General features: G+C 38.0%; 1 protein-coding gene across 1 annotated transcript; it reads right to left on the bottom strand.

Annotated features, from left to right (window-relative positions):
- Positions 1–2,209: 2,209 nt before the first annotated feature.
- Positions 2,210–21,583, bottom strand: LOC128519367 (C-C motif chemokine 4 homolog). The gene is made up of 3 exons (XM_053493078.1): positions 21,433–21,583; positions 20,968–21,079; positions 2,210–2,361 (listed from the first exon to the last, which is right to left on the bottom strand). The coding sequence occupies exons 1-3, from the start codon at positions 21,500–21,502 to the stop codon at positions 2,256–2,258; spliced, it is 288 nt and encodes a 95-aa protein (XP_053349053.1). The 5' UTR covers positions 21,503–21,583; the 3' UTR covers positions 2,210–2,255.
- Between the last annotated feature and the right edge of the window lie 1,409 nt (positions 21,584–22,992).

Here is a 22,992-nt window from a genome sequence, read left to right as displayed (position 1 = left end):
TTAATAGTTGGATTTGATACTTTTCTTTTTATTTGCTCTATGGGAGAGAATGTCCGCGGTTTTATCAATAGATCTGCTCATATCTGCCTTTTGATCAAAAAGTCGCACGCGCAACTCACTTTCACTTTGCAAAAAGCAGTGTTTATTGTTCAGTGTATATTTAAAGCACATAAACAATAAAACAATATTGTTTTAGGCTAATATATCATACATCTTTGTATTATTTTTTGTACTTCGTCTTTTTGCACACACGCGGGTGCGTTACTATAATAATACGAATAATAACAATTATAATAAAAAATTCAGAGCACTACTACTACTACTAATAATAATAATACTAAATGGAGAAAGCGCAGTTAAAGAAGTATCATCATAGAAGCAGAGAAAAAAATGTAGAATAAATACATATCAGTATTTACAGTTTGAGCTCGACACGTTTATGAGCTCTGTCGTTTGCTGTCAATGGGTGCCTAAGAGAGAGAACACATTTTCGGCTTCAGTAGACACACAATACTTCAGACTGAAACATGACTGCCCCCTACAGGTAATGAAGTGCATTTTAATAGCTTGCTGCAGCAAGTCACTGGATTCCTCTTCTAGAAACATGCGTTCTTAATGGCCAGATCTGTATGCATTGAGCATTTATGGTACCCTGAGAGTGCTGAAAATTGCCACTAAAATTATTATTATTATTATTATAGTTATTATTAGGCAACATGGTAGCTTAATGTTAGCACTGTCACCTTGCAGAATAGGCTTCAGGACCCCGCCACCCTGCATACAGGATAAAGTGATATAGAAGATGAGTGAGACTGAGTAAGTATTACTATTATTGTTATTATTATTATTATTACATCATGTTAAATAGCATGTGAACCTTTTAAAAACCTTCAAAAAATTTAAAGTAAAACCTTAAATAATATAACTAAATTTATTTAACAAAGCAAGAAAATCACTACTGTAAATTGATTGTTTTCTTGGCCATTTTAATGTATATAATTCTAACTATTCTGTTTCTCTGCTGGAGATTTACATTTTTTTAATGTTCCTCGAGTGCTCAGTGTGATGGTTTGTAAGGTTGATGCACCAAAACCACAAACTGTCACAAAACCACAGAGTTAAAGGTCATGATCATCAAAAAGAAACAGAAACCACTAGTTGAGGGAACTGCCATTTGGTGTTTAATGTAAAAATTCAGCACACACACACACACACACACACACACACACACTAAGAGATATTTGAATTCTTTTTAATTACAAAATGTGTGGATTTGCCTTATAAGTAGGGAGTAGTAGTAGAGCTGCTATTATAGAAAATTTATCAGCATCTCCCAACCAATCAGATTGGGGTATAATAATAACAATCAATAAATATTCAATCAAACAATAAAATCAATAATATATTTTTTTATAGAATTTGGGGAGTTGCAATGAGATAATGTGTTAATTATGAAAATCTAAAAAAGAAATAAAGATTAAATTAATTCTCAAAAGCAAATAAGTTTATCATCTCATAACGGCAATGAAGCTTCTTATGGTTTAGATCATTTTAAAAGCTGGTGATCATACAGATACATTCTGTCATATTTATTTTCTTCTTTGCAATTTCTGAAAACACACACACATTACAGTAAATACATAATTGGAGTTATTGCCAAATCCCTCGTACAATCCTGACCTCTCATTTCTACATGTTTAAGCCTGAAGCTCTTGAAACATATTTTAGCCATTTTTTGTGTTCCTATCTTTTTAATAAACATATATAGAGGTAAGAATTGTACAGTAGATAATAGAATGAGATCCTTTTATTCAGCACAAAATAGGAAGTATGACCGTCTATACAAACATGACTGAGAAGAAGAAATAGCACAAATACACATCATAATGTGATTTTTGGGTTGTATTCATTTTTTTCATACCCTGTTGTAAAATGTACATGTTATGGATGTAATATATACATTGTTTGTTTTTTTCTTTTTAAATTGTTGCTTCATAATGTAATATGAACTTTTATGTATTTTAAAATAACCAGCATGGTTTCCTTTTAAAATATAAAGAAAAGAAACTCACAATACAATGTGCTATAATATATAAATATAATATAATATGAAATTGCCCACAAGCCTTAGATAAACTAAATTTAATCATAATAAAATAAATGCTTTATTTATCCTATTCAAATATGGCAAAAAATAAAAATAAAAATAAAATTTTGTATTAAAGAAGGGTAAATGTCACCACTCCAGGCAGAAGTTAGTTTGAGGTTTTATGAACACGCTGGTCTATTTTATCCATGTGTTCCTTCACCCACTGAACTCTGGGATTTGCACACAGGCGACGCCCGTTCTTCATGATAAAACTGCAGAAGAGAGAAGATTTACACCAAAATGAACTATAATCCAAACATTTAATCTAACACTCTCACTCATCCTAAACTCTAAAGAGTAGTTTATATTACATAAAATCATTGTTAAATGAGGAAAAATAAATTTTCTCTGTATTTCTCCTTGAAGCAGAGTTTTGAAAACTTACATGACTCTAGCTTCTGTACAATCAAGCCGGGTTTCTCTTTACTCAGTAATACGATGTAGAGGGATTTTCGCCTCCTGGAAATTTAAACAGCATTCTACTGGTGCATTTGCATCTGTGTAAATAAAACCATTAATTTATCAGTCACTGTTTTTAAAACAAAAGATGATTTTTATATCTGGTAGGACATGCTTCTTGATGCATAATTTGTACCCCTTTCCTCCTAAATACTGCTGTGATAGCTTTTTTAAGTAAAAATGTGTTTTTGGAATGTGTTTTTCCAGCAAACTCAACACATTCAGTGCTATGACTCCAATCCTTAAGACACGCTGTCACTCAGTAATTTTCATGTAACAGAAAGTGGTAGCTCAGTGGTTAAGGCATTGAACTATGCTTCGGAAGGTCCCAGGCTCAAACCGCAGAACCAACAAGTTACCACTGTTGGGCCTTTGATCAAGGCCCTTAACGCTGAACTGCTCATATGTATAATAAGATACATAAAAATGTAAGGCTCTCTGGATAGTCGTCTCCCCTGCTGGGTCTTAGTGCTTGCAGAGTTTCTGTGTAAGGCGGAGAGAGAGAAAAAACGTTGGATCAGTTGTGATCACATGACGCTCGGTGTCAAAACAAGAAGCGCATACATGATACATGATACATGATAAACCAAGACAATGCTCGCTTTACAAGTCCAAATTCATTAAAACTGCTCGTCTTGCTGGACACTCATAAACCGCATTACTCGTATTTCGAGGTTCCACTGTATAGATCGCCAACATTTTGAAGCATGGCACTGTGCAGGCTGTAGTGGTGGTAGAGAGGTGGGGTAGGTCTTATTCCATAAGTTAGACTCTACCATTTTAAGTACCCATTATGAGTTGGACCAAATTAGACCTACCCGACCTCTCTACCACCACGACAGCCTGATGAACTTTATCTGACGGCTGGCTGTAGTGAAAGACTGAATGCAAACGAGAACCAGAAGAACCAGCCGGAATGAACGAGATGACATGATTGCCGCTGTTGCTGATGATGATGATGATGATAATGATGACCTCTGTATGAGGTGAATTATGCTAACGCAGGAATCGCTTCAGTACTGGTTTTATAAGCTGATAAAAGGAGGAGGAGCGTGTGGTTTGAATGATGTGGTTGAAAATGTTTCACTGTGACTCAGAGGACTAAAAATCACCTCTTTCACAGGAAACATGTCTGCGGTTTTCACCTAAAGTGAGATAGATTGCCAAATTACAGCTGAATAAAGTAGAATAAACTGAGCTTTATTTGAGTAAATCAGTAAATTAACCAACACATCATATACAATTAACATTAATCTTAAATGTGTGTATTTATTAGCATGGCCTGGTGGGAGCATGTTGGGTGTGTGGCGAGCAGGGAAGGTGTTAGGGTGTTAAAAGAGATGATAGAGATAGTGATTAGGATGCTATTTTGCACATCAGCACACAGGACGTTTAAACAGGGTGATGATATGGACATTACTAAGGTACATGCAAGTGTTTAACATAACAGAATGGCCAGAAATAAGACAATATTTAGGTTTTAATTGTAGTATAAGCTCATAGTTCTTTGTCCAACCATCTCTAAATGTTCTGCTTCCATCATAACTTTTTTAATCCCTTTTTTAGATTTGTTAATTTGTTGGTATTTGTTCTGAATACAAGGACTGGCTATGTTGCCAAATGGCTACAAAGAAGGAAATGTTTTGCTGCCTACATTTCCAGATCACAGTCTCACAGATGAAGATCCCCAAAGTGGTGGATAAAGGACAAAGGCTGTGAGTTTCTGATCATAGAGATTACATCTCTGAGAAATTCCCAACAGTAAATGATTGTCTTGTGTTTATATCCTGAATGTAGGTGGTAAACTCATCCTGTTCCACATTGAGAAAAGTAGATGGAAAGGCCCATGAGCTCATGAGACAATTGGCTTCCTGTCCACTCCTCTCATCTCCTGCTGTGTATTTATTTATTTATTTGTAAAGCAAAAGTGAAATCCTTCCTCAGACATAAGGGGGAGCAGAGTGCACAGTAATAGCTGTGCTTTTTATTTAAGGCAAATATTTAAGACTTCATTTAAGCTGAATACTTTCAGGGGTTTAACAGGTCAGTATTTTTTATTATCACATAAACATACACTGCTGCTCTGTTGGTAATGTGTGATGTGCTGCCGACACTGCCACATGTGCCACAAAATCCCTCCAACTTCAGTCTGTATTTTGTAGCCCTCAGCACCAGCCAAATCAAATGCAGTGGAATGAGCTTGTAGCATAGATCACACATCAAAGTTCATCTCATTTACACTGTTGACCCTCTTGCTGACCTCCAGAGCACGTGCCTTTTCAAAGAGACCATACTTTAAGGAACAATTCCAAAGACAGTAATTTAGTAATTTGGTCATTTCCAGTAGGGCAAATATATATGCTTATCTAGTATGCTCCATGCCTTTCTGTTATGCTGGACGTTTTTATTATAATCTAGGAAGGACAATCAACATTTACAACCCTTTTCTATATTAAGGAGTATGCAAGATATGAGATGTTTGATAATGAATTGGTAAGATAAACCTTTTGTAAAATTGTGCTAGACAGTGGATGGATAGAAGATAAAGTGTATGCTATAAATTTTAAATCAATTATTCAAATCAACCCGAATCTTTAAAGATTCGATTCATCTCTGACAAAAAGCTGAAACCATACAACTATGAACATTACACCTGGTTTCTTTTTAAAACTCATATTATGGAGTAAATAATGATTCTTACAGAAATAAAATACATTTCAATTTAACATGCCTTAACCATCAAATATACTTTTCCATAGATCTCACTTCAAACCCAATGAAAGGATGGTCATCATGACATGTTATTACTAGTAAAAGCTACAGGGTTTTTGATGGACTCACACACAAACACACATGCACACATTTGCAAAAATAATGTTATTTTTGTTCCTTTTTCCGATGCCCTGGTGTGACTCTTTAATCACTGTACAAATCCTGTACTTGATGTGATAACTGAGTTAAAATATGAATTAAGTAACAGGAGACATTCTCCATTCATCAAGTCTTTCTCACGAAAGAAAGGTATTATTATTTATTATGACTAGTTCGGGTATTATTTTGTGATTAGAAGAACAACCTGAGCTAAAGCTTAAAACAGTAATGTATTTATAACATTATTTTAGCATCATCACAAACAGCAGATGACTGGCACTGAACTTGTTGGCTCTCACTGCTCATTCAGAACTTGTTTTTATTTTATTAGCTATTATAGCTGAACTGCCTGCCACCTAACACACTGTATAAATGCAGATCATTTACTGTTTCACCCAGATGAGGATGGGTTCCCTGTTGAGTCTGGTTCCTCTCAAGGTTTCTTCCTACTACCATCTCAGGGAGTTTTTTCCTTGCCACTGTCGCCCTCGGCTTGTTCACCAGGGACAAACTGACCATTTTGATTCATACAAATTCACATTTCATACAAACTTAAATAATTCTTTTGACTGTGTAAAGCTGCTTTGCGGCAATGAAAGTTGCTAAAAGCGCTATACAAATAAAATAAAATTGAATTGAAGTTTTTATTTTAGTTTTTAGATCAAATTCTATTATTATTTATCATCCTATCTGTTTCACTGGCCTCTAATGTGACAGCTCTTCACCTGAGGTACTGGATGAACTTAAATGACTCCAAATACTTCCTTTTATTCCACTAATTCTCAATATGTTAAAAATATCTGAACTCCGGGATGTCACAGTGTGACAACTCTTTTGGCCAAATTCTCTGCATATACGAAATACACAAACTGGCCTGTTTAGTGTTTGGTCTAACAGGTATTTGTTTGCATCAGGGTAATAGTAAGGTTGAGGGGATCTTCCCGAAGATTTTCAAAAAAGGTTTGTATCGAAGAAATACAATAGTGATGGTAATTTCCACGAGTACTTTACACAACAAACATGAAAAATCTGAATCAGAACTATTGATATGTACTGTACAATAATGAGTCAAAAAAAAATATTGGTTAAATGGTGTTTAGATCAAGTTCACTAGCTGACAATTTGATTTGTACAAAGTATAAACTGTTATATAGCGTATCTCTGTATCTGTTTATTGTTATTTAAGTTCTGGGTTATTTTGGGTTCTTTAAACACATTGTTGTGTCGCTCATGTTGGCTCATATGAGATGTAGTGGGCCATTTACAAATGAACACCTGGTTGGGTTATTTTGACCCAACAACTGGTTTATTCGTTATTCATTCATTTCTCCAAATGGCACCCTGCAAAATGTTCAAAATATTACTGTTATTGTGTCACAAGTGTAGTTTTAAGAGTTGTTTAGGCCGGAATGCCTGTGTGTAAAGATCAAAACCTCCATCAGTTATTAAAGATAGCGTCTATTTAGAAAAAAAAATGCCCCAATACTCTAAAAAACGCTGGGTTGTTTTTTCTACCCAAGCGCTGGGTTGCCGCTGTTGGGTAATTTTTCTGGGTTATTTAGAGAGAGTTGGGTAGTTTTTGTGTAACCCAGCTGCTGGGTTGAAGTTTGATTGGCTCCTCCCCCAAAGGTCACCGGTGTATTCAGCGGCTGTCAGTCAGAGCTTCGTGTCTCTCTTGAGCTCCCACACCGCTGATGACGGTTCATTTAAGGGAAAATTACGTTAAATACAAGGTCTGTATACACATGTTCACTCACCTAAGTCACATATGACTAAAATATTATTACTATATGTAAGATGTATTACTGTTACCGTGTTAAGGTTACACACAAACTTTCAGGCTGGTCTGAGGTAAGATAATTTAGCTGACAATAGCTGCTATAGTTAGCCAGAGAACCCCACCTGTGTGTGAAAGAAATGGATAAGATCTCTGAGCTTTTTATCTTTCTCTGTAGAATGTTTGCAGGGTGACGAAACTGTAACTGTAGTATTAGCATGACGCTAGCATTTAGTTAGGTTGCTAGCGTTAGCAACCACATTAACATTAAATCTTTATTAATCTCACTGTTTGAGACAATAAAATGCTGGGGTGTTACAAAACACTGACCCTCTCACAAATATACACACCTGCTAACCCTCCCGTTTTTCACTAGCTAGTAATTTACTCCGCGGTCAAAAGTTGCCCGCGTTTCTCCCGAGTTATAACAATATTTTACACCTTTCCCCCTTTGGCAAGTAGTATGCAAATATGACTGCTGCATGTAAGCTAACCAGGTAGCCCTCTTTAACCAAAGTTGCTTGTGACTCACTAAATTAACTATCAGTCAGCTGTACAGACTATTTGGTAGTAGCTGTCTCCATGTTTTTGTTTCAGGTTACCTATGCCCTAGCTTTGTCATTTTTTAATTTAGTATAAATCCTATTACACATTAAATTGATAGTCTTATTCAGTTTAATCTTTGTTATTCAACAAATTTTTAACTTTCTTTCATTTCTTTCTAAGGTTGGCACCAACATGGTGGAATGCCACCAGCAGGCTGAAGGGTCAAGGCCGTACCCCTACTGTACATCCTGACGTTGGGAGATAATGACCAGCGCTGCTCTCAGGCATTCGTCATTCTGGTGGGTCAGGCTCTGGAGCAATGCACACTACTTGGGGTGGTTGATGTGTGCTTCAAGGCATTTTATATTTTTATATACTCCAAAGTAGTGTGCTCCTGTATAGGACTTTTTGTAATGTTGCTATGAAATAGCAAGGCCTACTTGAAAAGTCATAGACAGTGTTTGTATGTTAAAATGAGACCAGGGCTGGATAGTTTTGTTCTGCAGAAAAGATATCTAATGTCACAGAGAGATCCTGCTCTGTAGAAGCTGCCTCAGCCTATTTGTGTTATTACTCCATTCTGCCCTTGTGAGTAATAGTATAGTAATGATGTCGCTGTTGATTATCTGCTCTTGTGCTTTTGAAAAATAATTTTTTTTCTAAGAACATTTAATAGGATGTTGTTTATTGCATATATGTATGGTTTGCAAAACTTGGAAGTTTTTTTTTTTTGTTGTAATAAACCAGTATGTCAAAGTAATTTGACTGTTTAATGGACATGGGTACTTTTTTTTTTTTTTTTACAGATTCACTGTAAAACATGAAAATAATAATAACCTATTTGTGAGGTAGAATTAACTCAACTTTACAGTTAAAATGAACCAACATCTGGGTAGAACATTTAACCAATTTATGTGGTAGAATTAACCCAGCATTATAGTTAAATATGACCCAGCATTTGGGTTGAATATTTAACCCATTTTGCTGGGTTAAAAAAATAACCCATTTTGCTGGGTTAAATTAACCCAGCATGTAGTTAGTCCAATAGTTACCCAGCAGCATTTTTTAGGGTGAACGATTTCGGAGCTTAGGCTACTGTTTACTTACACGCACACACACACACACATATATATATATATATATATAGGCTGTTAAAGGCGTGTATGGCTTTTTCAAAATGCCTAATAGGCAAGACAGGCTTTGCTAATTGCCTTAATTAAAAGAAGCTGGTCTGACCCACAGCACTAATCTGTTCATTTAATTTAAGACCATGGTTAACTATAACACCTAAATGTAACACTGATGATTTACTGTACTGCTCCAAGGCTCCCAAATCCAGAGGTGAAACTCCACCCCTAACAACAGAACCACACACCAGAACTTCAGTGTTTTTAATAATTCAGGGCTAACCATGCCTTTATTTCTCCTAGACATGTTAACAGAGCCCAGATAGAGGAACCTCCTTTCTGCTTTAACTGGAAGTAGATCTGATTATCATCAGCAATAAAACGAGATTCCATGTTTTCGCAGGATATAGCCAAACGGCAACAAATACAATGGGCCCATGGATAGAACTATGTCAGACTCCATACACTTTCTAACTTGTTTTTGTGATGAGTCCAGATTCAGACACAACCAACACAGAGATGCTTATATGACTGTGACCTAAAATGTAAAGAAACGATAGAATAAATTGGTAGAAAGATTTCAGAAGTGCTATATCGAGTGATACAAGTGTTACGTCCTCTGACGTATTTATTTTATGTTGTGTAAACATGAACTGTCATACTACAGTATTTTGGTTTCTTTCTCTCCTTTTCTTTCGTCTAACACACAGCCAGCTTGATGTAGCTCAGCTGTGCCTAATTGCATCAATCACCGCTGGATCCACATTGGCTAACGAGGAGAGCTCTTTGGAGTTAAAGACTGCAGACACCTGAAGGACGAGGAGGGCAGTACTGTGGATAGGTAGTGTACAGCAGAGTAGCTTAGGAGTGGGTGCCCTCCTGTTTACTGACCAACTCACCAGAGACTATTGTGTTTTTTTTCCTGTCTTAGCCATTAGCTTGTGTGCTAGTGCTATTTGTTAGCTTGTTTGTGCTAAGGTGTTAGCTTGTGCTAGGTGTAACTTTACCAGTTGTCATCTTTTTGTAGTTTTGCTACAACTCTGTTCCTACACTTGTCTTGAACTTAAGTGCTTTATTGTTTTTACTTACTTACTTTATTTGGAGCTGTAGGGAGGAGGACGCCATTTACTTTTGTACCATCTTTTCTCATGTGTTAAGTTAGTAAGGGAGCTAGGTAAGACTTTTGTTGTTTATTTGGTATTTTCTTTTGTGAGGTTAACCAGCTTTCTTTAAAACTTAGTTAGAACTGTTATGTTTGTTATTTTGGCCTTGTTCCCTCCTGAAGTTTGTTTTGCTCCCTGGTTTGGATATTTGAGTTTGTAAATAAAATCTTTTTTTTGGCATTTGTGATTAGTGTGTTCTCTTTTGAGAAATTTAACATTGTATTCTTCATTTTAGATAAAAATCTGCTATTTCAATTCATTTTGTTACTTCCCTTCCACTCCTAGACTATAGGGGAATGTAACAATTGGGGGCTCGTCCGTCCATTGCAATTAACAATTGGGGGCTCGTCCGTCCATTGCAATTAACAATTGGGGGCTCGTCCGTCCATTGCAATTAACAATTGGGGGCTCGTCCGTCCATTGCAATTAACAATTGGGGGCTCGTCCGTCCATTGCAATTAACAATTGGGGGCTCGTCCGTCCATTGCAATTAACAATTGGGGGCTCGTCCGTCCATTGCAATTAACAATTGGGGGCTCGTCCGTCCATTGCAATTAACAATTGGGGGCTCGTCCGTCCATTGCAATTAACAATTGGGGGCTCGTCCGTCCATTGCAATTAACAATTGGGGGCTCGTCCGTCCATTGCAATTAACAATTGGGGGCTCGTCCGTCCATTGCAATTAACAATTGGGGGCTCGTCCGTCCATTGCAATTAACAATTGGGGGCTCGTTTGCTTGTGAGTAATATCAATATCACAATTGTTGTTCCCATATTGCTAAAGTATAAAGTTTGTGTGGCTGCTTTAAACTTTGGTAGGGGAGGGGTCATAGTCATATTAGGGGAAATATGGACTTTGATTTAGTGAAGTTTACCTTATCTCCTTCTTTGGAAGAATTTAATAACTGTAAAAAGGTAGATCTTCTTTTGATAGCAGATTTTTATAATATCGCTGTTTCTAGAGTTGCTAGGAAACAGGTAATTAAGGAAGAGTTATATGTTAAATTGGTGGAAGCTGGCATCTTTCCTGGTAAAGCTTTAGAGCAGAGAGATGAGGAAGATGTTGGTACAGACGTTGACTCTAACTCTGTTACTAGTAGTAAGAGTGTAGCGTTAGTAGATCCACACATAACTGTGAGATTAAAGGAGCTTGATCTTGCATTAAAAAAGCAAGAGTACGAGACGCAAATGCTACGATTAAAAGCTCTTGAGTTCAGGCTGATCGTGATGTGAAATTACGCAGGCTTGAGGTAGAAGTAGAAACTTTGCGTAGTCGTCCAGTTCCTATTCCCCGTGCTAGAGCGCCTTCTACTGGTGATGGTGGAATAACAGGTCCTGAATTTGACATTAGTAGGTATGTTAAATTAGTTCTGCCTTTCCGTGAGTCAGAGGTAGATGCCTACTTTATAGCATTTGAACGTGTGGCTGCAAAGTTAAACTGGCCAAAAGATATGTGGGCTTTACTGCTGCAGTGCAACCTAGTAGGCAAAGCGCAGGAGGTGTGTGCTGCCTTGCCGATTGAAGAGTCATTAGACTATGACGTAGTAAAAGCAGTAGTATTAAGAGCATATAAGTTAGTTTCAGAAGCCTATAGACAGAAGTTTAGGGCATGTTTAAAGCAGCCCAAACAGACTCATGTGGAGTTTGTAAGGGAAAAGAAATTTCTGTTTGAGAAATGGTGTCACGCTTGTAAGATTACCACTTACGAGGAATTGCAAGAATTAATCTTACTTGAAGATTTTAGAACTTGCTTACCGGAGAACGTTGTTGTTCATTTAAATGAGCAAAAAGTATTAAAAATCACTGATGCGGCTGTGCTCGCTGACGAATTCGCACTTACTCACCGAACCGTCTTTTCTTCGGTACGTCAGTTTAAAGCTCCTTTCGCCACGGAGTCAGTCATTCGTACTGCGCCTAACGGTAAATTCAAAATGTCTGGTGGTGGAAAAGCAGTTTTAAAGAGCACAGAGAAGAGGAGGGTTTGTTTTTATTGTCTTGATCCTGGTCACATGATTGCTGAGTGTAGCGCTTGGAAGCAAAAGGCTAGACCTAAAAGTGCAGCGACTGTACAGGCAGTTCCTGGTTCAGTTACGCCTGATGCTTCCTCGTTTAGTCCTTTTATGCTGACAGGTTATGTCACTTGTAGGAGACTCTACAGTTAGGTGTGTTCAGATTTTAAGGGACACTGGATCGGCACAATCTTTCGTATTAGAGGATGTTTTACCGTTTTGTGATGCATCGTATGCAGGTGCCAACGCGCTAGTGCGTGGTATCGAAATGGGATGTATTGGTATTCCTTTGCACACTTTTAACTTGAAGTCAGACCTAGTTTCAGGCAAAGTGCAGATGGGTGTTTGTAAGAAGTTGCCCGTTGAGAATGTCAGTATCATATTGGGAAATGATCTTGCTGGTGGTGCAGTTTTTCCCTGTCCAATTGTCGTAAGCAAGCCGGTAATTTCTGAGGTACCAGATCTCTCTGTAACGTTTCCACTAGCTTTTCCAGCTTGTGTCATTACAAGATCTCAATCGAAAAGTTTTCAGGATGTTATTGACTTGTCTGATTCTTTTGAGTGTACCCTTTAAGCAGGTGGAGTGCAGGTTATCTGCTAAGGAGGATGTGATTGCTGAGCAGAAGCCCAAGTTTCCATTTGAGAAAGACTCTGTTGTGGGTAAGGAAAATTTGAGTGCTGCCCAGAAGTTAGACCCCACTCTAACAAATTGTATTAGCGCTGCAGTGGCAAGTGCTGACCTTGTGGTGGCAAGGGTGGGATATTTTTGGGATGATAAAATTTTAATGCATAAATGGCAGCCAAAAGAAAGTGGTGATTGGCAGATAGCGTATCAAATAGTTTTACCTTCCACTTATCGATCTCATGTGTTGAAGTTAGCGCACGGAAATGTTCTCGCTGGTCATCTAGGTGTCACGAGGCATTTCAGCGAATTGTAAAACATTTTTATTGGCCTGGCGTGAAGGGGGATGTTTCATGATTTTGTAGGTCATGTGATGTTTGTCAACGTGCAGGAAAGCCTAATCAAACTGTTCCTAAAGCCCCGCTTCACCCGATTCCTGTCATTGGGGAACCGTTGAGAGGTTGATAATTGACTGTGTAGGACCTTTGCCCAAATCAAAACATGGGCACCAGTATATTTTAACAATTGTGTGCTGCTACTCGCTACCCTGAAGCCGTACCATTGCGTACACTGAAAGCACAGGTAGTTTTGAAAGAGATTGTGAAGTTTTGCAGTACGTTCGGTCTGCCTAAAGTAATTTAGACAGACCAAGGCACGAATTTCACTTCTAAAGTGTTTGAGCAGCTGTTAAAAGAGCTGGGAGTTTCTCACAAATTGTCTAGTGCTTATCATTCAGAATCACAGGGTGCATTGGAACGCTTTCATCAGACGTTGAAGACTTTGTTGCGTACTTTTTGTACTGAGACTGGTAAAGATTGGGTAGATGGATTGCCGCTACTCATGTTTGCTGTGAAAGGGTCCGTTCAAGAATCTCTAGGGTTTAGTCCTGCGGAACTTGTGTTCGCACATACAGTTCGCGGACCTTTGAAGTTGTTGAAAGAGCAGTTAACGGGTAAAGAGAGCACCCCTATGTCTGTTCATGATTATGCGTTCTTTTCGTGAACGCTTACACACAGCGTGTAGCCTGGCTAAGTCTCATCTTGCAGTATCACAGTGTGAAATGAAAGAACATTATGATAGAAAGGCAGTTCAACACAGTTTTCAGGCGGGTAAATCTGTTCTTGTTTTTCTCCCCGTTCCTGGCTCACCGCTGCAAGCAAAGTTTTCTGGACCTTATACCTCATATTTACCTAAAGATCAGTTGAATGAGGTTGTGAAGTTGTTGCGAAAATACCTGTCATTGTTCTCTGATCTGCCTGGGAGAACAACGGTGTTGTCCCATGATATTGACGTGGGTAATTCTACTCCTATTAAACTATATCCTGTAAAGCGGGATATCATGAGAAGTGAGGTAGATTACTTGCTTCAAAACAATCTTGCTGTTCACAGTCAAAGTCCGTGGAGTTCTCCATGTTTACTTGTTCCCAAACTTGATTCCACGTTTCGTTTTTGTACGGACTATAGGAAGGTAAACAGTATCACCAAACCTGATTCCTTTCCATTACCCAGAATGGAAGACTGTGTAGATAATGTTGGTGCTGCAAAGTATGTGACAAAGCTAGACCTGTTAAAGGGTTACTGGCAGGTTCCTTTGACTACACGAGCGTGTGAAATCTCTGCGTTTGTCACTCCTGACAATTTCCTACAGTACAACTGTATGGCGTTTGGCATGCGAAATGCCCCAGCAACATTCCAGAGGCTCATGCAGAAAGTTTTGTCCGGACTGTGTAATTGTGAAGCATATTTGGATGATATTGTGGTTTACTCATGTAATTGGGAAGACCATCTCACTAATTTGGAGAAAGTGTTTGAAAGACTGTGTAGTGCTAACTTAACACTCAACTTAGCAAAGTGTGAATTTGCTAAAGCTGTGGTAACATACCTTGGAAAGAAAGTGGGCCAAGGCTGTGTAAGGCCTGTGACAGCTAAGGTGATTGCTGTTACTGAGTTTCCTAATCCCCTTACTAAACGTCAGTTACGCAGGTTCTTAGGGATGGCTGGATACTATCGAGGTTTTTGCAAAAACTTCGCAACCGTGGTATCTCCCTTAACTGACTTGCTTAGCACAGAGAGAAAGTTTGTCTGGAATTCTTAGTGTGAAAATGCTTTTATTGCTGTAAAAGACCTTTTATGCAATGCTCCAATTCTCTCTGCCCCTAACTTTTCTCGTCCATTTAAGTTACAAATCGACGCAAGTGCTGTAGGTGCAGGTGCTGTCCTGTTACAGGAGGATGATGCAGGTGTCGAGCATCCGGTTTGTTACTTCTCCAAGAAGTTCTCCAAGTGTCAGAGAAACTACAGCACTATTGAGAAAGAGGCTCTCGCCTTGGTGTCATCACTTAAACATTTTGAAGTTTATGTGGGTAGAAGTTGTGTACCTCATTGTTTTTACAGACCATAATCCTCTTGTGTTTCTCTCCCGAATGTGCAACCTTAACCAACGTTTGATGCGTTGGTCATTGTTTCTTCAAGAATACAACCTTGATATTCACCACAAGAAAGGAGTGGAAAATGTGGTTGCAGATGCACTTTCCAGGGCTTGTGAGTCTGATGTTGGTGACTGAGTGTAATACTGTCTGACGTTATAATAATTTACAATCCACTGGTTGTAAATTTGGTGATGGGGGTGTTACGTCCTCTGACGTATTTATTTTATGTTGTGTAAACATGAACTGTCATACTACAGTATTTTGGTTTCTTTCTCTCTTTTTCTCTCGTCTAACACACAGCCAGCTTGATGTAGCACAGCTGTGCCTAATTGCATCAATCACCGCTGGATCCACATTGGCTAACGAGGAGAGCTCTTTGGAGTTAAAGGCTGCAGACACCTGAAGGACGAGGAGGGCAGTACTGTGGATAGGTAGTGTACAGCAGAGTAGCTTAGGAGTGGGTGCCCTCCTGTTTACTGACCAACTCACCAGAGACTATTGTGTTTTTTTCCTGTCTTAGCCATTAGCTTGTGTGCTATTGCTAGTGCTATTTGTTAGCTTGTTTGTGCTAAGGTGTTAGCTTGTGCTAGGTGTAACTTTACCAGTTGTCATCTTTTTGTAGTTTTGCTACAACTCTGTTCCTACACTTGTCTTGAACTTAAGTGCTTTATTGTTTTTACTTACTTACTTTATTTGGAGCTGTAGGGAGGAGGACGCCATTTACTTTTGTACCATCTTTTCTCATGTGTTAAGTTAATAAGGGAGCTAGGTAAGACTTTTGTTGTTTATTTGGTATTTTCTTTTGTGAGGTTAACCAGCTTTCTTTAAAACTTAGTTAGAACTGTTATGTTTGTTATTTTGGCCTTGTTCCCTCCTGAAGTTTGTTTTGCTCCCTGGTTTGGATATTTGAGTTTGTAAATAAAATCTTTTTTTTTGGCATTTGCGATTAGTGTGTTCTCTTTTGAGAAATTTAACATTGTATTCTTCATTTTAGATAAAAATCTGCTATTTCAATTCATTTTGTTACTTCCCTTCCACCCCTAGACTAGAGGGGAACGTAACACAAGACATTCGGGCAAAATAGGAAGTGATATTTTGTCCCAACACATGCACATACACACACACACACACACACACACACAAACACACACCACAATCATTAGTGAGTTTGGCTTTCGCTGCCCAAACATAACTTTTTCGTTTTTTTTTTTTTTTTTCAATTTTTAATAACAAATTTAAATCATAATAAATTCAAAATGTTGTCCCCTTATCCATGTTGATGTCCTCATTTGTGTCTGCACTTCACTTGATGTAGCTACCCACTAGATGAGCTTAACCAATTCCCAGAACAGTTTGAGCCACTGGGAGATCTTCTGTTCCATTAAGTTTTCCTCATTGACTCACTTATCATCGATGCTACTTTATCATGTACAGTATATAGGTTCACAAGGGGGACTGGAGCCTATCGTAGGAGACTTAGGGCACGAGGCGGGTTACGCCCTGGACTGGCTGCCAGTCTATCACAGGTTAAACACATATGCACATACTGACTTGCTCATTCACACAATACGTACAATTACAATAACTAGTTTAACTTTTTACTACAAGCCAGTCATCATACCAGTGTCTACTTAGTACATAATAGTAAACTCATTATCACAAACACTGATAATATCTAGAATGCAATGTTTTAAAAGGTTAACTGATGCTCTATAATTATTACGTGTTAACACGTGTTAACAGTTATAAACAGTTAGTATGTGTTGTCCGCCAAACAATTAGCTGTTCTCATGCTACAGCTGCTATACATACCAACTCAATGGCATACAAAGCCATTCGACTTTCAACTGTGATCAGCTTTGGCCATTTTGATTAGCTCAGCATGAAAATCTGGAGTATTTCAGTCTCTGCCAGTGCAACTGCAGCAAATTCTTAATTATAGGTGGCAAGGCATTGTCAAAAGATCTCTGGAATAAAGTTGTGGACAAGCAAAAGTCAGGAGATTGATGGAGGTGGCGTGAATACAGCTGGATAAAGTAAAAACTGTGTCTATTTTTATTTCCAGCTGCAAAGCAAACAAAATGTATATACATTTATTTCAATGCAAAAAAAATAAAATAAATAAAACTGGACGGGTCATCAATAAAGTGTACATTATAAATTTAGTTTCAGTTAATCGAATTAACCAGAATCGTTGAAAACTCGATACCCCTCTGACCCAGAGCTAAACACTACATATTAATGGTGAAGAATGCATTGGGCATAGTGTCCACATTAAAATGTCTTCATATATTGGTGGAGAATGCAACAGTGATTCATTGTCAGTATTATGTAAACACTATACCCCCGCATCCCCATAAACCTCGTTTGTGGAAGGGAGCATGAAGTGCTCAGACCCCCTGGTTCTGTTAAACTATAGACCAATATCAAAAGGTACCCTTCATCTCCACAATTATGGAGAAAGCTGTGCACAGTCAAGTGCATTCTTATCTGGATGCCAATGATATTTTAAATAAATACTCTTATGGGAAGCACTTTGCACAAAATACATTGACATTATACAGTGTATGATTGCTAGCATAACTAACGTCTCTCTCTCTCTGTCATGTCGTGATATAGGACAGACGCAGATGCAGGGTTGCAGGAAACAGGTATTTATTATTTAAACACAAGAACTTAACTTAAATCAACAAAAACAAACTAAGGCTCTGCCCGCTTTGTCGCAGCTTCCCTCACTGGGTCTGCAGGCGGGCCGTGACTCTTCACAGTCTCTAACTACACCGGTTCCTCCGGACCCCGTCCTGCAGACACCTTTACTCCTGGGGAAAGGGGACAGAGTCGTCAGCATGGGCACAGTCAAGAACATGTAAGACACAGGTGCACAACGGTGAACAGACAAAGGGCTACGGGCTCGGCTGGTATATATAGAGACACACAGGGGTAAACACAGGTGAACTTGGTCTTGTGCTAATACAGATACCGGGAGACAAGTACACATGTAGACACACTAGGGGGTGACAAAGCTACGGCTAGTAATCCGGAGACCCAGATCTTTTTCCCCCGGACCGAGGTGGTACCGATGTTACACTCTCTCTCCCACTCTCAGTAAAAAAAAAATTACTTTAAGTATAAAAGTTGTGACTTCTGTGGAAGTTTAAAATAGAAATAAAGGTTTAAAAATAAATATTTTATCACACACATTCACATCATTTATTAGTAGAATTTTAGAACATCAGCTGGTGTTTGGCTCTTAATGTTCATTCAGATTTTTTGTTTTCATTTTCAAGCTATATTCTAAATCACTGAAATTGTCAGTATGCTGTCACTGATAATCCTATCTGTCTTATTGCATTGAATTGTGACTGCTGCTCACCTGAGGAAGTATTTATAGGATGAACTTTACTGCCTTTGGAAAAAGAGATCCCTTGTTGCATCAAGATGTCCTCTGTTGTGTGAAAAACATCCAAACAGGCCGTGCTATGATTTTACCTTCAACGCCAGTGTGAGGCTCTTCTCTTCAACATTTGGTCTGTCACATCATATTAACGTTGACTTTGTATTCAGTGACATGGTCATACTGGAACAGATTTGTACCTCTTACAGTAGTTACAGTGAAGGTAAATTGAGCAATACTATTTACTTTTTGTAAATTCTACTAAAGTTGAAACTGTTCTAGTGGCTCAGAGTAGATAAAAAAAAACTTTTTATATTGATTTCTAATTTAATAATCATTGGTCTATATCTTTTAATGCCTGTCACATATTTTTCCATATAAACAAGGTCTCTTTATTTTGTCTTTCTGCATTATTAGCAATTCTTGCTAATATAAGTGAAATTCAGGTTAAAAACTTAGAAAAAGACAAAGTTTTTTTTTTTTTTGTTATTTGATGTATTACTATTATATTATGGCCCTAAAACTTCAAAATGTTCCAATATACCAGAAACTAGTCTATTTAATATCTAATAAAAAAGAGCTTCCATTCTCTAATTAGTAATTGAGAAATAAAACTGTGTCTGTTGCTATTATGTCATACAAGACCACGTTCAGCCACAGACTGAGACTACCAAAGTCTAAAACTGAATGCCACAGGATATCATTTATACCAGTGGCAAGTACAGTCTATAACTCTTTATTCGGGAGCTGTCATGACAGAACAATCAGTAGAACTTGAATATATATCTGGTGTGCAATATCATTAGTACTCTATATGTTAGTTGTTTATTTATTTTTAATGAAAAAATGCTGCAGCATGACGCTTCACGAAATCCAAAAAAATGTTGTCACATTACTTATCTTAGTTTCGTTATATTGGTTGCCGGTGGAATATAGAGTTATATTTAAAATGCTTTTATTTGTTTTTAAGGCGATCAAGGGGGTAGTGCCTCAATATATGAGTGATTTGATTCCTCCATATTGTCCTCAGAGAGCACTTTGTAGATCATCTGATCAACTTCTGCTCACGATTCCGAAAGGTCGATTGAGAAGGAGAGGTGTCCCGTCCCACGCTTTGGAACAAGCTGCCTTTCCATGTCCGATCAGCTCACATTATTACAATTTTTAAATCGAACTTAAAAACGTATCTGTTTGCCGAGGCTGGTTTGTATTGGTAATTTGATGGTTCTGTAGTTTTAAAATGATTTTTTTTTAATTATATAAAGCACTTTGGTCAACCATCGGTTGTTTTAAATGTGCTATATAAATAAATTAACTTAACTACATTATATGCAATATTAAATATTATGTGCAATATAAATCCTGGGTGCAATAACATACATTTACAGTACACAAAATAATTCTGCACTTTTCTGTACAGGCTGTAGTTTTTTCTATTTATTTTTATTCTGTTTAAATCTGGATTACCTTCGGGATTAGTAAAGACTTCTTACAGTATCTTATCTTATTAGAAAACAGTCATGAAGCAGAGCTACTTTTACCACTCTGAAATTATTCCACAGGCATGTCGCAAAGTGTATTATTATTATTATTATTATTCATAGTAGTATTAGTAGAAGAATATATAAGCATTGAAGCTTTTATTTATGCATTTATTAAGACAACCATTAAAATTGTTGATATAAAAGACATGATGATATTTCAATATATTTCAAAAATTGGTTTATTTTTGAAATGTTAAAAAATGTGGCCTTGAAGCCATAATGTGTAAATAATGTCCTTTAAAATACTTGGAATAAAATGACTTCCTCCCCACGGGCCATAGATTAATTGAGCAAAATAATGCTATAATGTTTTGAGCAAGTGTACCTGATTAAATGTTTCAAGCAAAAAGCTATAATCCTCCTGTCCAAAACCAGCATGCAATTCATAAACCAAGTGCATTTTGTAGTAATTATCTATTGATAGAGGGAGGATTTAAACACCTGGCCAAGCATACAGAAAGCGCTTTTAAGAGAACCATTCTCGATATATAGAAAGTGCAGTTTGTAGTTATTATACATTGATGGAGGAATTATTTAACTACTCGCTTGAGTTTGGTTTGTGCCTCCATAAAGGCGCAGGTCAACAATATCCATGTGCTCCTTCACCCATTGATCTCTGGGGTCTGCACACACACGACGACCGCTCTTCATGATAAAACTGCAGATGAGAGAAGAATTAAAGAATTATCTGAACTGCAAATATACATTTTACTCATCTCAAACCATATTGAAATGTTTGATAAATGTAAATTATTATTAATGTTATTAAAATTTAGTTTCTATTACATTTATATTATAGTCTATATATACATGAAATAATGATTGATGAGGGGACTTTTATAACCTGTTAAAATGATACAAGATACTGAAAACTTACACGATTCCAGGGTGGTAACAGGCACGCTCGGTTTCTTCATACTTAGTAATAAGCTGTACAGGAATCTTTCTCTTCTGGAACACGAAACAGCATGAACTTGGTGTTTTTGATTCTGTAGGGAAAAAATATATTCAAATTTCACTTTAAAGTTCTGACGTGTGGCTCCTCTTTCTGCTGATGTTGGTCTAATAACACACACACACACACACACACACACACACCAGTTGTTTATGTTCAGCATCCTATCATTAATGATGTCACCATTATAACTCAGGGTGGTGGTAGTGAGTACTGACATGAGTCTAGTTTAACTTTGTACAAGTCAGTTGTCTTACTGGTGTTTACTTACTGCTTAAGTCAGTGACTGTTAACTGATTTAAATTATTAATAATAATAATAATAATAATAATAAACAGTTGATAATAATAATAATATGTACAAATCAAAAGGTAAACATTATCTTACCCTTGGCCAGTGTGAAGGACTGAACACATATGAGAACCAGGAGAACCAGCGGGAGAGAACAAGAGGACATGACTGAAGTTTCACACAGAGTTTAGGGTGCGTGACGTAACTTTCTGTTTTTGTATCGTTGTCGCGTTTGTATCATCGGAGATAACCGGAGATAACCAGCCCCCGCCCCCGGTGTTGTGTCGAAGTTGGTTCCCCCATCGGGATGTGTTTCCTTAGCCTCGCCCCCGTAAAAACGGCGCATTTAGGAGAAGGCTCGCCCGCGAGGGGTTATGCGCGTGCCAGTGAGATCCTACGGAGCGCGGTAAAGGACAAAAATGACATTGTTGGCGTTTTATAATCACTGAAATGGAAAAGACGGCGAATTTCACGCGCCTTAAAAACAAAACTCATCATAATATGCTTTGTGTTGTTTTATTATCACTGGTCTACACTACTTATGATTTATTTATGCTATTTCACAAATGAATTTTGTTCTGGATTGTGTTTGATAATAAATGGAGCACTACTAATGCTGATTCATTTCATACAGTTTGGGTTTATTCAGATAGATGTGACCTGGTGAGTTCACATCACACAAATAAAATGCTAATTATATTGCATTATTATTATTATTATTATTATTATTATTATTATTATCAGACGGGTCACCTGTCGGCTGTAAACATGTCAGTATTACCATCCTGACAGCTGTGGACACATCTGTATGTGAACAGTAGAGGGGGAACCTTAACTGATAGCACAAACTCATCAGGATGTGTTTCTGCTGCTATAAAGGACGTGTTTATAATGATAAAACTTCACTGAATCAGCTGGTTCACTTTTGCTGTGTAAACAAGTGAGCAGTAACAGAACCTCTACTACTTATTTAGAACATGGACATATGAACATAGTGTTAGTGATGAAACTCAGAGAGCCGCAGTAACAGTCTGATACATGAGGGAAGTTATTTATATAGAAAGCAGAGGGGACACAGTATCTGACAGAGACAATTCTATCCATCGGGATGTGTTCCCTTGCTATAATGAACATATTGTGGCGTGGGCGGGGCGGCGGCTGACGACCAGCATGCCTTGCGGGGATGTCGGTGTGTGTTCACCATGTTGGGGAAAGGTGTTTGGGTTGGTGGCTTCGGCCCTGTTGTGTGTGAGGGGGGTGTGACGTGTGAAATGTGCTCCAGTTCAAGCTAGTGCTGAATTGGATGTAGGCTCCTGAGTGAAGGTGCTGCTCATGCCTTACATGCTGTGTGCTTAATAAAGTACTCCCAGCCATTGCATTGGGTAGCAAATAAGCTCACTCGTCTCTCCAGCATTTTTCCCGGCGTAAAAACGCTACATTGGTGTCAGAAGTGGGATGGAGAATAACGGGTTCGAGCGCACAAAGGAGGACCTTCTAAAAATCCAAGCGGGCCGCCGTGTAGCGGAGCGACTACTTGCGCAGAAGAAGCGCTTTCCTGGCGGAGCTAGCGCGAGCACACCACGTCAACCAACGCGGAGCGGGAAGCAGAAAATTCCGGGCGCTGGATCTCTGGGCGGAGGCTGGCGCTGCGCAAGC

This window comes from Clarias gariepinus, chromosome 1 (assembly GCF_024256425.1).
Source record: "Clarias gariepinus isolate MV-2021 ecotype Netherlands chromosome 1, CGAR_prim_01v2, whole genome shotgun sequence".
In the NCBI taxonomy this organism is placed as follows: domain Eukaryota; kingdom Metazoa; phylum Chordata; class Actinopteri; order Siluriformes; family Clariidae; genus Clarias; species Clarias gariepinus.
Note: the sequence above shows the minus strand (reverse complement) of the source record. Positions and strands in the feature narration are given on the sequence as shown.